Raw genomic sequence first — 12,097 nt, forward strand, 5'->3', positions numbered from 1 at the left:
TGACCTTGGGCAAGTCATCTGGTCTCTCTAACCCTCAATTTTCTCCTATAAATGGGAAAAACACATTTATTGGTGTTGTTACAAGGATTAAATAAGATTATATATATTTATACATACATAAATACATATGGCACCTGGCACATTTCAGTGCATAAGAAAAGAAAGCTATTTATTTAACGAATCTCTCTTGAATTTGGTGGTACCAGAATCAAAAGGAATCAAAAATAATAATAGCCCATGAACAGACCACAAAAAATACCCAACTATGTTTTGTATCAAATGCACAGGCAAAGTGTTTATATCATTATAATGTTTGTGACTTATTTTTGTCTTTGGCAGACTGAAGGATTTAAATACCCCAGGCCTTCCTCAGTTCCACCTTCCCCTTCAGGGTCTCAGGTCTCTAGTCCTCAAAGCAGTGATGTGGAAGATGAAGAAGAGGATGAGCGATACAATGAGGAAGAGGAAGCTGAAAGGGATCGGTTAAATATCAAGTCGCCATTTTCTCTGGGCCGTGTTCCTCGTGGGAAGAAAAAGCTGCATGGTGAATACAAGAACTGAATTCCACGCGTGTCGGAACAGAGTAAGAGTGATTATCTAAAGAAATGAACATGCTACAAATTCCATTTTCTTCTTTTACGTGTTACAACGGGATTTATTCTCTGCCTACAAAGGGGAGAAGATTAAGTGAATGACAATTTGGAATTTCTAATAAAATCCAAGTTATTTTCCCCTACTCCTTTTCCCCAGTAAATTTAGGCAAGAGGAAGAATGTCCATTAAAGGAGGAAGACCAGAAATGTTTTTAAAATGTTAGCTTAAGCAATAAGAATTTTCATTTGCTAGTGTTTATTTTTAAATTATCATCACCATAATCCTGTGCTTAGTATTTATACAGCTGCTATATCTACCAAACAAGCCTCCCATTTTCCCTGTGAAGGATCCTGATCTGAGCCCTGAACGTGCACTATGTACATATTTTAAATAATTCTGTCTTCAGTGATTATGTTCATGTTTCACATGATTCAGAACCATGAATTTCTATCTAGCTTTGCCCACAATCAAAATCCATAAGAAAAAAAAAGCTACCTTAAATCCAGATCCTGATACATATTAACGCATATTTACAAGGTCACTTCTCAACTTAATGATGGGAAAATGTTACCATCTGCGCTATACCATCTGACTGTAACAAAGTACAAACAAAAGAGCAAATGGAAATTCACAGACCTGCAAACACCTGGTTTTGAGTGGCATATTTCTACCCTGCACTCGCTCCTCCATTCAGACAGCTGCTGCCACTGGACTCTCTCCCCTTGCTCCAGTCCTTTCTTCGTCCTTCCCCAAGACTGACAAAGCCCGGTGAGGAGCAACAGATAAGGATCGTTAGTAGATGACTCTGTTTCTAGCACATTGCCTTATACACAGTAGCGGCACAAATGAGTGGTCTCATTGGGAGAAATAGAGGTACAAAAAAATGATGTTTTTAAAGAATGTACGTTTGCATAAGTTGGAGTATAGGAACTATAGAAAATAGTTAATGTGTGCCTGACCAGCCGACAGAAGACTTTTATGCATTGTCCCACCCTGCCTTCCATGTTAAGAGTTAGGGTGAACAGAGCTGGTTTTACATATACTGATGAGAAGATAAAATGTTACAAGTGCTCTGCTAATAGTTTCCCAGGGCACAAGGAGGACTCAGGAGAGGGACTGGTCAAAGGCACTTGGGGAGGTCCAAAGGGTGAGGATACACTTCTGTGAAGTCATGTGGGGGATACAAGTGAGGGCTTCACATGGTGGTTATTAAGGATCAGATCATATTCTAAATAAACTCTTACTAAAGGAATTCATAGTCCAGTAGGAGGGGACCAACTGGTTACATTCCCAACTTCCCTTTCTCCTGAGGCTGAAGCAAAACAATGTAACTCAAGGTGGATAGGATATAGACTTTCATTTCTTGTAACCAGATAAAGGGGAAATGTTAGTTGGAGACTGATTTTTTTTTTTTTAAAGATTTTATTTATTTATCTGAGAGAGAGAGAACGGGAGACAGAGAGCATGAGAGGGGGAGGATCAGAGGGAGAAGCAGATTCCCCGCCGAGCAGGGAGCCCGACGTGGGACTCGATCCCGGGACTCCAGGATCATGACCTGAGCCGAAGGCAGTCGCCCAACCACCTGAGCCACCCAGGTGCCCCTGGAGGCTGATTTTTAACGGGCGGGGGCCTCTGCTTTCTCTCCTCTCTTGGGGTCATAATGGTGCTGTCAGGGGAGAGGGGGTATCCACTGGGGAAACCCAGGGAAACAAAGAGTAATTGAGAGCCCAAGCTGGAAGGCAGATAGCCACAGGGGAGGAAGGATTCCCACCCAAAGAGGGGAAGAGCTACAGGAGCTGTGCTCAAAGGGGCTGCAAGTCCCACCTGAGGTAGCGATATTCAAGTATGTGGGTTTGCCTGGCGGGGGGTTATTTCCCAGTTTTAAAATACAAGCCATACAATGTGACCATCTTTTGTTCATTTCAATTTTGAAAAAGATGGAAATAAAGAGAATTGCAAAGATATCCCAAGAGAGACAATGTTATAGCAGCCGGGCAAAGGGGACTGTATGCAACTACTATGCTTTTTTTGTTGTTGCTGTTTTAGGATTTTTTATTATTATTATTTGAGAGAGAGGAGAGAGAGAAAGAATGAGTGGGGGGAGAGGCAGAGGGAGAGGGAGAAGCAGACTCCCCACTGAGCAGGGAGCCAGATATGGGACTCGATTACAGGAACTGAGACCATGACCTGAGTCGAAGGCAGATGCTTAACCAACGGAGCCACCCAGGCGGCCTGCAACTCCTATGTTAATCAGCACATCTGTATGGCAGAACAACATTCAAGGAATTCAAGCACCTATAATACTTGGTATTATATACAATACTAATAGTCTTCCAATATGATACTGAATTATTTTAATAGTTGTTGGCCATTTAGAAGGTTTTTAAAAACTCTGTTTTAGTGTGAAAGACTTGAGATTGTTCTATTTAGTTGTGGGAAGAATTGTTTCATGTGTTGGGGTTTTTTAAACAGTCTTGGAATAAGCATAATGTTTAAATAGCCAGTATGTACACCTCTATGTCAGAGGAGTAAAATCTCAATACACTGGACATATGCACTATCTAGAAAATCCACTTAAATCAAATCATAATAAATGACAAATGCCTATTATGATACCACATATTTTTTAATGCTAGCATATTATTTTTTGGAAGAGATCAGTGTGACAATGACTTGAATATAGTTTCATTATTCAATTACGATACAAGATACAGACAAATCTTATAAGCAGGGTTTTGACTTCATAACACAGTGAAATTGTAACTCCTAGGTACAGATACATTCGCATAAAGATATCCTTTAATAATGGCTATATACTGATGACAGTAAGAATTAACAATACTTTCCACTTATGACATTTATCAATAACTCTCAACTAACTAGGTCAAAAAAATTAACGTGTTGATCATATTGTAACTCCAAATAAATAGGTTATTATGCTCACTGTGTGTGTGTGTGTGTGTGTATTTTTTCAGATAGTTTTAAAAGTCTTAGAAGGAGCAGATGAGGCTCCGAGTACTGATGTTATTGGGGTGCCTTTATCTAACGTTTTAATGTAAAATAAAGCCTAGAGCTCTAGTCAATTAGAGTAAGCAGAGTCTTTGCGTCTGTTTAGCTGTGGAACATGAGTTACCTCTGAAAAACTGGTTTGTTCCTTTTGTACAATGTACAGAAGAGCAGAGTGTGTCTCCATCTGCTTATTTCCCAGTAACCCCCTGAATTCAGGGAGATCCCCAAAGAGCATAAAGGGGAGCGCCCCACTATGGAACCTTCTACCAGCCTCACAGATCCACCCTCTCCTTCAGCAACTACAGTGAAGTGTTCTTATCACGGGCTTCTTCCCAGTCACCTCCCTCCCTCTTCCCTTCTTAACAACTTCCGTCTCCAAGAGGAACTGCTAAGAGAACACACTCTACTCTTTCCCATCTTGCCATGCTTCTCCCCTCACCCCCGATGGAGATGGGAAAAAGGCAGAAAAGGAGAGGGAGATTCGCTGCTGAGTGCAAGACAATGCAAGGGGTAAAGGAATGAAAAAGCCAACAACTAAGACTCACTAGATCAAGATGGATACTTGTTGTAACAAATAGAAAACACACTCTAAAGAGTCTCTAGCCTTATAATTACAAATGGGAGTAAGATACAAGGTGACCTAAACAGGACCTGAAGCAATGAAAGAAGGCCATGATGTCCCCAGCTAAGAACCCTACATTACCTTTACTTCTGGAAAGAATAAAATTGGTTATGCATGTTCCTAACATTACAATGGAATTAAAAAGGGTCCAAGGACTTTATTTACATGCTTTATGTTTTCAGCAGGAATGGAACTGTATTCGAATGTAAGTTGGTCTATTTTCACCAGTTTAGTAGACTGTCTTCTAGGACTCTCGTTTGATCAAAGTTTTCTTCTCCAGCTGTAAGGAAAAAAAGGTGCATAAAATAAACACACTTCTCTGTGTTTTAAAAGGGGAAAAGATAAGATGAAGAGAACTTCAAGAAATAAACATTTAGTTTCCTAAATTATGTTAACTACTGCACTTTGCTACTGAGAATCCAAAAAAGTGTTTTGATTGATTTGGTTTAAAAATCTTCCTCCTCAGCTCAAGACACATAGGGGAACTCACATTTCACATCTGACTCTCCAGAATGAATGAAACTATAACGTGGTATGTTTGGTAGAAATCTGAAAAGGCCGTATGTCTTGCTCTCAGTGTGTCTCATTATATCTTAAATATCCACCATTAGAACCGTTCAGGTGCATCAAGGTACGGCCTCCATGTTTCCTGTGAACAATGCATGTTACTTGGGAAAGATGACACTGGAACACTTTTGCACATATTCTCTTATTAGCTGAGCTAGACTAGGCCTGGGGAACAAATGAGACAAAAGGAAGGGATACTTGTGAGCTGCATGGGATTGGAAAACTTTAGAGCATGAGGTATCCCTTCCGGGACAAAGTGGCTAAGGAGTCAGATGATAGCAGGTTCTTGGGACTGTAACAATGGGTAGAAGAGCTAAAACCTACCAAAGGTAGGGAGAGGGAGTTGCCAGAGGAAAATGCCTCTCCTAACTTTCTCTAATGTTATCTTTAGATAAAACCACATTCCTTTAGTTAGTTACAATATAATTTGAATGTCTGAGTTACATTTTAACCTGAATTACTAGCACATTTTAGAATATGACAGATGATGGGCTGCTCTTTAAAGGAAAAAAAAAAACTCAATAAGAAGGGCATCCTTGGACATTGGTCACTAAAATAAAAACTCACTATATAAAATAAGAGCCTACCAAATAATGCTTAGGGACTTTAGAATGAAAATGTTAAAGGTGGCTAGTAATGAATATATCATATGGAAATTAAACACTTTTCCATCAATTTAAATGAGTAAGATTCTGTTTCCTTATTTCATCAGCAGAAACAAGCTGCTCTGGACACTTCAGTGATTAAAAAATTACATTTATTTTCCACAAAAAGACTTGAAATTGGGACCTATAATCACACACTCTTCCCTAAAGTTTCTTTTTTTTTAATTTAAATTTTAGTTAGTTAACATATAGTGCAACATTGGTTTTCTGGAGCCTTCCCTAAAGTGGCTAATGAAAATCCTTCTTCCCCTCTTTAAAATTAGCTCCTCCCTTTCCATTCTAGCTCACTTTTTTTCCCCCCTAACTCCACACATCTTCCCAGCAACTAAATCTAAAACTTCTCTTCCGATCCATCTTCACCAGCACTCTCCTCCTACGAATTTCAACAAACAGTAGGGGTGCCAAATGTTGAATTTAGAAAAGAGTGCCTTGGCTGTAGCATCCTCCACCCATTACCAACTATTTCTCACCTTTTCATTGCAAGAGTTCTGAGAGCCATGCTAGCTAGTACTCCCTTTCTTCTTGTCCCAAATTCCCTCTCAACAAGGTTTCAGAAGGGGCATGGCAGGAACAAATAGTATCACTGAGCAGGAGCTGAGCGGAAATCCTGTGAACTGCTCTTCAATGACCCCTCGTAGCCAACATGATCTTCCTTTCCTGCTGATTTCTGTTCTCTCATTAACCATTAGGCTACATGTGATGCTTTTTTTTTTTTTTAAAGATTTTATTTATTTATTTGACAGAGAGAGAGCGAGAGCAGGAACACAAGCAGGGGGAGTGGGAGAGGGAGAAGCAGGCTTCCCGTGGAGCAGGGAGCCCAATGCGGGGCTCAATCCCAGGACCCTTGGATCATGACCTGAGCCGAAGGCAGACGCTTAACGACTGAGCCACCCAGGCGCCCTACATGTGATGCTTTAATCACTCCTCTCTTAAAACTTTCCACCTTGATTTCTGGATATGCTGTTATTCTGGTTCTCCTCTTACATTGCTGCCTTCTCCTTGAAATATCCCTTCACTGATAGGACTGTCTTCCTTTTCCCTAGGTAAAGGTATTCATAGGTGAATCCTTTATCATCTGCCTTTCTCCTGCTATATCTGAGGCCTAGAAGAGATTTCCATTTTCACGATTTCAGCCTTTATTAACTGGCTCTGACTTTCCAGTTGTTCCCAAATCTGACTGATCATCAGAATCATTTGGGGGAACTTCTCAAGGATACAGATTCTGAGGCTCATTCAACTTTTAAAGAATCAGAATCTCTGGGTCTAAGGCTGAGAAATCTGTATTTTGAGCAAGCTCTCCAGTTAACTCAGATGGAACCTGTCCATAGATGGATAGTTGAGAACCACTGACCTACACACTTTTACTCACTGGACCATTTCTATTATCTCAAACTGAACCTTAATTATATCCACAGAAATGTTCATTCATCACCATTTCAAAATGTGCTTGACTCTCGATTTCCTTTTATCCCTTCAGTAAATAGCTATCCATGTTATTTATTCTTCCCTCCAGGATCCCTCAGAGTTGAGCCTCCCCATCGATTCCCACCGACTGGCTGGCTGCACGTCATCTCCTCACTCCTGTGGTTTCCTGTCATGTTCCTTGGCTTCTCCCTAATTCCCCTCTATGGGTCTTTCCTCTTGGAAACAATGCATTTGAGAGCTGGCATGGCATAATGAAGAGAGCTGTAGAGTCACGTGGACCTGAATTAAAATCCCAACATCACTTCTTACTAACGGCCTGACCTTAGGAAAGTGAATACACCTCATGAAGTTTCAGTTTTCTGAGCTAGAAAAATGCACATTCATATCTGACATATAGCTGACCTTCCTATATTGTAGGTATTGTTACAGTTCTTCTGTGCCACGATCAGATCCATCCTCCTTCACCATGTCATCGCTCTGCTGCCAATCCAGAGGGCATCTTACTGGTTCTCAAAGAGTAAATTACCTTCATTCTTCATCCCAGTTCCAGTACGTACCTGCTATGTAATAGCGGACAAGCTACTTCATCTTTCTGTGCCTCTATTTCCTCGCCTGGAGTGTGGATAATACTGTGCTTACCTCCCAGGGTCACTATGAGGGTTAAATGTATTAATGCATATCACATGCTGAGAACAGTGCCTGGCCCCCTGTATTATTGTAAGCCCTCAACAACTATTAGCTCCAGGTAGTAGTAGTAATAATAATAGGTAATCATAGTCCTAGCTCTAACATAACCACTCCTCCTGCGTTCTGCTATTCCACTGACTGCTCGCCCTATCTTTTTTTTTTTTTGAGATTTTATTTATTTATTTGAGAGAGAGCACCCACGAAAGCACAAGTGGGGGGAGGGGCAGAGGGAGAAGCAGACTCCCTGCTGAGCAGGGCTGATCCCAGGGACCCCGGGATCATGACCTAAGCTGAAGGCAGACGCTTAACTGACTGAGCCACCCAGGTGCTCCTCACTCTATCTTTTTGCTACAAGGGTCGTTCTCATTCCTGCTTCGCCTTAATCTGCTTTCTCATCTGCCTGCCAGTAGCTGGCATCTCACGGGCATAAGTGCATGTAATCCCCTCTCCCCACCCACAGCTGCCCTGGCCTTGCTCTGAATTCAGAGGACCCCCAATGCCACTCTCTTGCATTTGCTTCTCATCGGTATCTTTTTCACAAGAAAACCATAGGCTTGAAGCCAGAAAGCACCCTTTGCTCTCTTCTCCCTGCATGGCCCCTTCAATACTGGGCACTGAGGATATATATATCTTCTTCATTAGCATAAGTCTCAGAGCACTAGGCCAGCAGCAACCTGTGCTTTGACGACCAGACCACTTGCTATACATTTTTAAAATGTTTAAGCATTTAGGGGCGCCTGGGTGGCTCAGTTGGTTAAGCGACTGCCTTCGGCTCAGGTCATGATCCTGGAGTCCCGGGATCGAGTCCCGCATCGGGCTCCCTGCTCGGCAGGGAGTCTGCTTCTCCCTCTGACCTTCCTCCCTCTCATGCTCTCTGTCTCTCATTCTCTCTCTCAAATAAATAAATAAAATCTTAAAAAATAAAAAAATAAAAAAAACGTTTAAGCATTTAAATTATGTCACAGTATGGCATTACTACAATTTTGAGAGGGAAAACTCTACATCTGTTTATTATGCTTTGATGACCTCTATTGTTAATAGTAATTCAAATTATGTACCTTGTTTCAATCGGCTCTCATAGCAATCATGCACATGGGTATCATTATTCTATTTTACCAATAATGATACTAAGACTCAGGATCATCCAGCTAGTAAAGCAGCAGAACCAGGATTTGAACCCTGTCTGCTACATACCCCAAAGCGCTGGCTTATCTATTACCAAGATGCTTTAATTCAACTAGTGGTTTCAGTGCCCCATGGACAGAGTGTCTCTATTTGAAAAATACACCTAATCTTCGTATAGAAGAAGCTGTATAATAAAAATCACACAGGCTTAGAATCAGAACTGGTCCATATCTATTAGGATGTACCATATAATATTGCTATATTTGCAAATAAAAATAAGTCATTTTCAGCAATTTCATTTGGTTCAGTCATTTGTTTCTAAGTGAAATAAGATTACAATAGGCTCTGGATTATGAAATTAATATGAAATTCCCCAGTGTCATCAAGGAAATGTTTTTATGTTCCTGGGGACTCACTTTAATGAGAAATGTACTAGTGTTTATATAATAAACCTGTCTGAGTTTCTGGAGCCGGGGGCAACTGTTAATTATATTTAAAAATCTGAGTAAAAGCAACTTTGTTGTATTCAACACAGAATCCCAAAAGTGATTAAAGCTTCCCTGTCCTGCAGCTGAAATAAGTCACTATACTTGTACCTTCTTGTGGTTTCTGCAAGGAAGCCAAGAGCAGAGCTGCTGCTTCTGGAAGAGTTAGTAGTTGGGGATTTGGGCTGCGTCTCTCTGGAGAAACAAAAGTATATACAGATTCTATTAGCATTTAAATATTCCTGTTCTGATATGCTCCAAATAGAAAAACCTTTATGAAATAGATTTTTGATCCCTTAGCAAATCACCCCCCCCCCCCACACACACACAGAAGACTGATTTTTAGGAATTTAAACATTTTATAGTTCCTGTGGATGTTACTTACAATTGGTTATGGTGTGTATTACAGGTATGGAAGAGATTTTAAACTCTACAGAGAATTTCACAAAAGGAGGGTAAATTGAGGTAAAGAACTCTGAATAATTTCACCCTTCAGAGCTTAAAATTGAATGTCTGGGCAGAAACATTGAGATGTAATGGATACTCCTGGGAGCCTGGGCTACTTCCTCTTCCATTCCGCCCAAAGCTGTTTGAAATAATAATTACATTCCTGGCCACGCTTAGGGCACATTACAGTCCCTGGCCCTATTCTTAATGGCCCCTACCTGTTAACAATTTCTGGTTTTTAACTGCTTTATAGCCCTTCTAGTAATGCAATAGGGGCGTACACTTGAAGTTTCCAGGTAAATCACTACTTCAATAACAACAAAAACATTTAAGAGGAAACCGTTTAAAGGTCTTGGCATAAACGGGGAGGTACATTTTAGGGGCAGTTGCACCGTTCTCGCTCGCCCTCCTTCACTCCTGGAAGGTGAACCCCCAGGCCTGGCCTGTCCCTGGATAACTCCCCCGGGGACCTCTGCACACCCGGCGGCCAGAGGGCGGTCGGAACAGCCGAGACCGAGTTGTTCAGCTTCGGGAACCTCAGCTCCAGCCTCAGCCGCTCAATAGTGCAGGGCGCCGCGGCCGCCAGCTTAAGCTCGGCCCCGGCTGGCTCTCTCCCAGGGCGCCCCGGAGTCGCGGCCCTCGCGGAGGGGAGCCGCTGTCTTGGGGCGCGCGCCCCGCCCGCTGGATCCTGCTGTGAGTCGCCGCACGGGCCTCCTCCTCCCTCGCTCACTCACCGGGCGGCGGCCGGTCGGAGAGGTCCTTCTTCCGGCTCTGGTCCGAGATGAAGGGACGCCCCTCTGCAAAGGCGAGACGCGGGGCTCAGCGGCTGCCAGGTGCTCAGCGATCCTGGTTAACCTGGGCTCCGCGCCGTGAGTCCCCAGGCCCGGAGGGGTGGGGCGGCGGCGGCGGCCGGGGTCCGGGCTGCACTGCCAGTTTTCCGGCGCTGGGAGTGCAACCCCAGGCTGCACCAAGCGCCCTGCCCGCGCCCTACCCCTGCGCTGCCCGCACGGAGCCTTGTCCCCTACCCCTGCGCTGCCAGCGCCGAGCCTTGTCCCCGCGCCTGCCCGCGCCCTGCCGAGCCCTGCTCGCGCCCTGCCTGCACCTGCTGCACCCCGCCCGCGTCCTGCCCGCGCCCTGCCCGCCGCGGGGAATGGGCTTTGGAGCAGTGGTCGGGTTCTAGGGTCCTTGTGGTGTTTCCCAGGCTACTCCGGAGTCTTTCTGTGCGTCAAGAGCCAGCAACCCTCCAGTTCAGAATGGAAAGGTTCTAATAATCAGGGAGTCTTTCTCTTCTACTGCCCCTTTTCTTTGACCAAGACCAGGCTGACCTCGATTATTTAAGGGAACGCACTCAATATTATTCTCTCCCCACACATCTATCCCGTGGATTCATGCACCCCGAAGGATCCTCCTTTATTGCTGTAGGAAGAGCAAAGTATTTGGAACATACGTGCACCCTTCAGGTAGAGCATAGATTGAGGAGTCCAGTTCCTTCTCTCGAGTCCCTACAACCCAGGGAGAGGAGAAAAGCAGTTAGCAAGACATTGTAGCCCAGTCCTCTGTTAGAAAAAAAGAAAGGAAGAGAGGGAGGGAGGGAGAAGAAAGAGAAGAAACAAAAGGAAGGAAGGAAGGAAAGGAAGGAAAAGAAAGAACATCCAGGAGCCCCAGTTTTTGCGTTTGATTACCTGTGGTGCACTGCTGGAATTTCCTAAGAAAGAAAACACTAGAAAAAGAGCCAAGGTTGTTGCCACCAGACTTCTGAGTCCCTACAAGAGAAGATCAAAGAAAGTAATTTCTGTGCCTATAGGATCTTCTACTTCCGTGACACCTGGACAATTAGAAACTTCCTAACTTTTCAATATGCTCTGTTTTAATAATACTTAGTATGTGGGGGAGAGGGGGATTCCCGAGGCTACCTTCTAGTTAATGCACAAAAGAGTTCTCTTCTTAAAAAAAAATTTAGAAATATGTTACTTTCATTACTTCACCCAAAATGAGTGATTTTTTTGTAGCAAAATCAAATGATTCTGATATTTTAAGGCATATTGTTTAAATATCCTTTAGCCTATAAAATGCTTATTAAAGGTAAAATAGGTAAAAAGCTATAAAGCTTTTTATAAATAGCTTAAAAGTCTCGACTAAATAAAACTTTTACTTACCTTCATGTTCACCTCCTTTCCAGAGCCTGCGATAACTGTAACTTTACCTGTCAGTTTTCTAATCCTTTTCTGAGAGTGGGGCTTTTAAATCTTAGTGTCAAGGACCCCTCCTGATCTTCAGTAGAGTTAGGGAGTCCATAGGGACTTCTTGTCAGTATTCAAGATTGAGAGGATCTGACAATTTTTCCAGGGAGATTCGTTCGCAGGAAGTAAAGAAATGATTGATGAGTGGACATCACTTATTTACATACTGACCACATCAGCCAGGAGATATTCTGAATATATCAGCATCATTGTTTTTGCTTTTCCCACTAGC

General features: G+C 42.8%; 2 protein-coding genes across 3 annotated transcripts in view; one reads left to right on the forward strand and one right to left on the reverse strand.

The window, feature by feature from the left end:
• Positions 1 to 1,461, forward strand: part of GYS2 (glycogen synthase 2) — a 66,627-nt gene extending 65,166 nt beyond the window's left edge. For both annotated transcript variants that reach the window (XM_035028098.1, XM_035028096.1), the window contains exon 16: positions 340 to 1,461. In XM_035028098.1, the coding sequence (XP_034883989.1) occupies positions 340 to 561 (222 nt within the window). In that variant the 3' untranslated portion in view covers positions 562 to 1,461. The remainder of the gene's footprint in view (positions 1 to 339) is intronic.
• A 1,739-nt stretch (positions 1,462 to 3,200) lies between these two features.
• On the reverse strand, positions 3,201 to 11,787 carry SPX (spexin hormone). Its single transcript, XM_035027832.1, has 6 exons — positions 11,782 to 11,787; positions 11,308 to 11,388; positions 11,073 to 11,127; positions 10,360 to 10,422; positions 9,290 to 9,373; positions 3,201 to 4,504 (listed from the first exon to the last, which is right to left on the reverse strand). Exons 1-6 carry the CDS (start codon positions 11,785 to 11,787, stop codon positions 4,446 to 4,448), a joined length of 348 nt encoding a protein of 115 aa, XP_034883723.1. The 3' UTR covers positions 3,201 to 4,445.
• Positions 11,788 to 12,097: the final 310 nt, after the last annotated feature.

This window comes from Mirounga leonina, unplaced genomic scaffold (assembly GCF_011800145.1).
Source record: "Mirounga leonina isolate KUSES-001 unplaced genomic scaffold, KU_Mleo_1.0 Mir_201, whole genome shotgun sequence".
Taxonomy (NCBI): Eukaryota; Metazoa; Chordata; class Mammalia; order Carnivora; family Phocidae; genus Mirounga; species Mirounga leonina.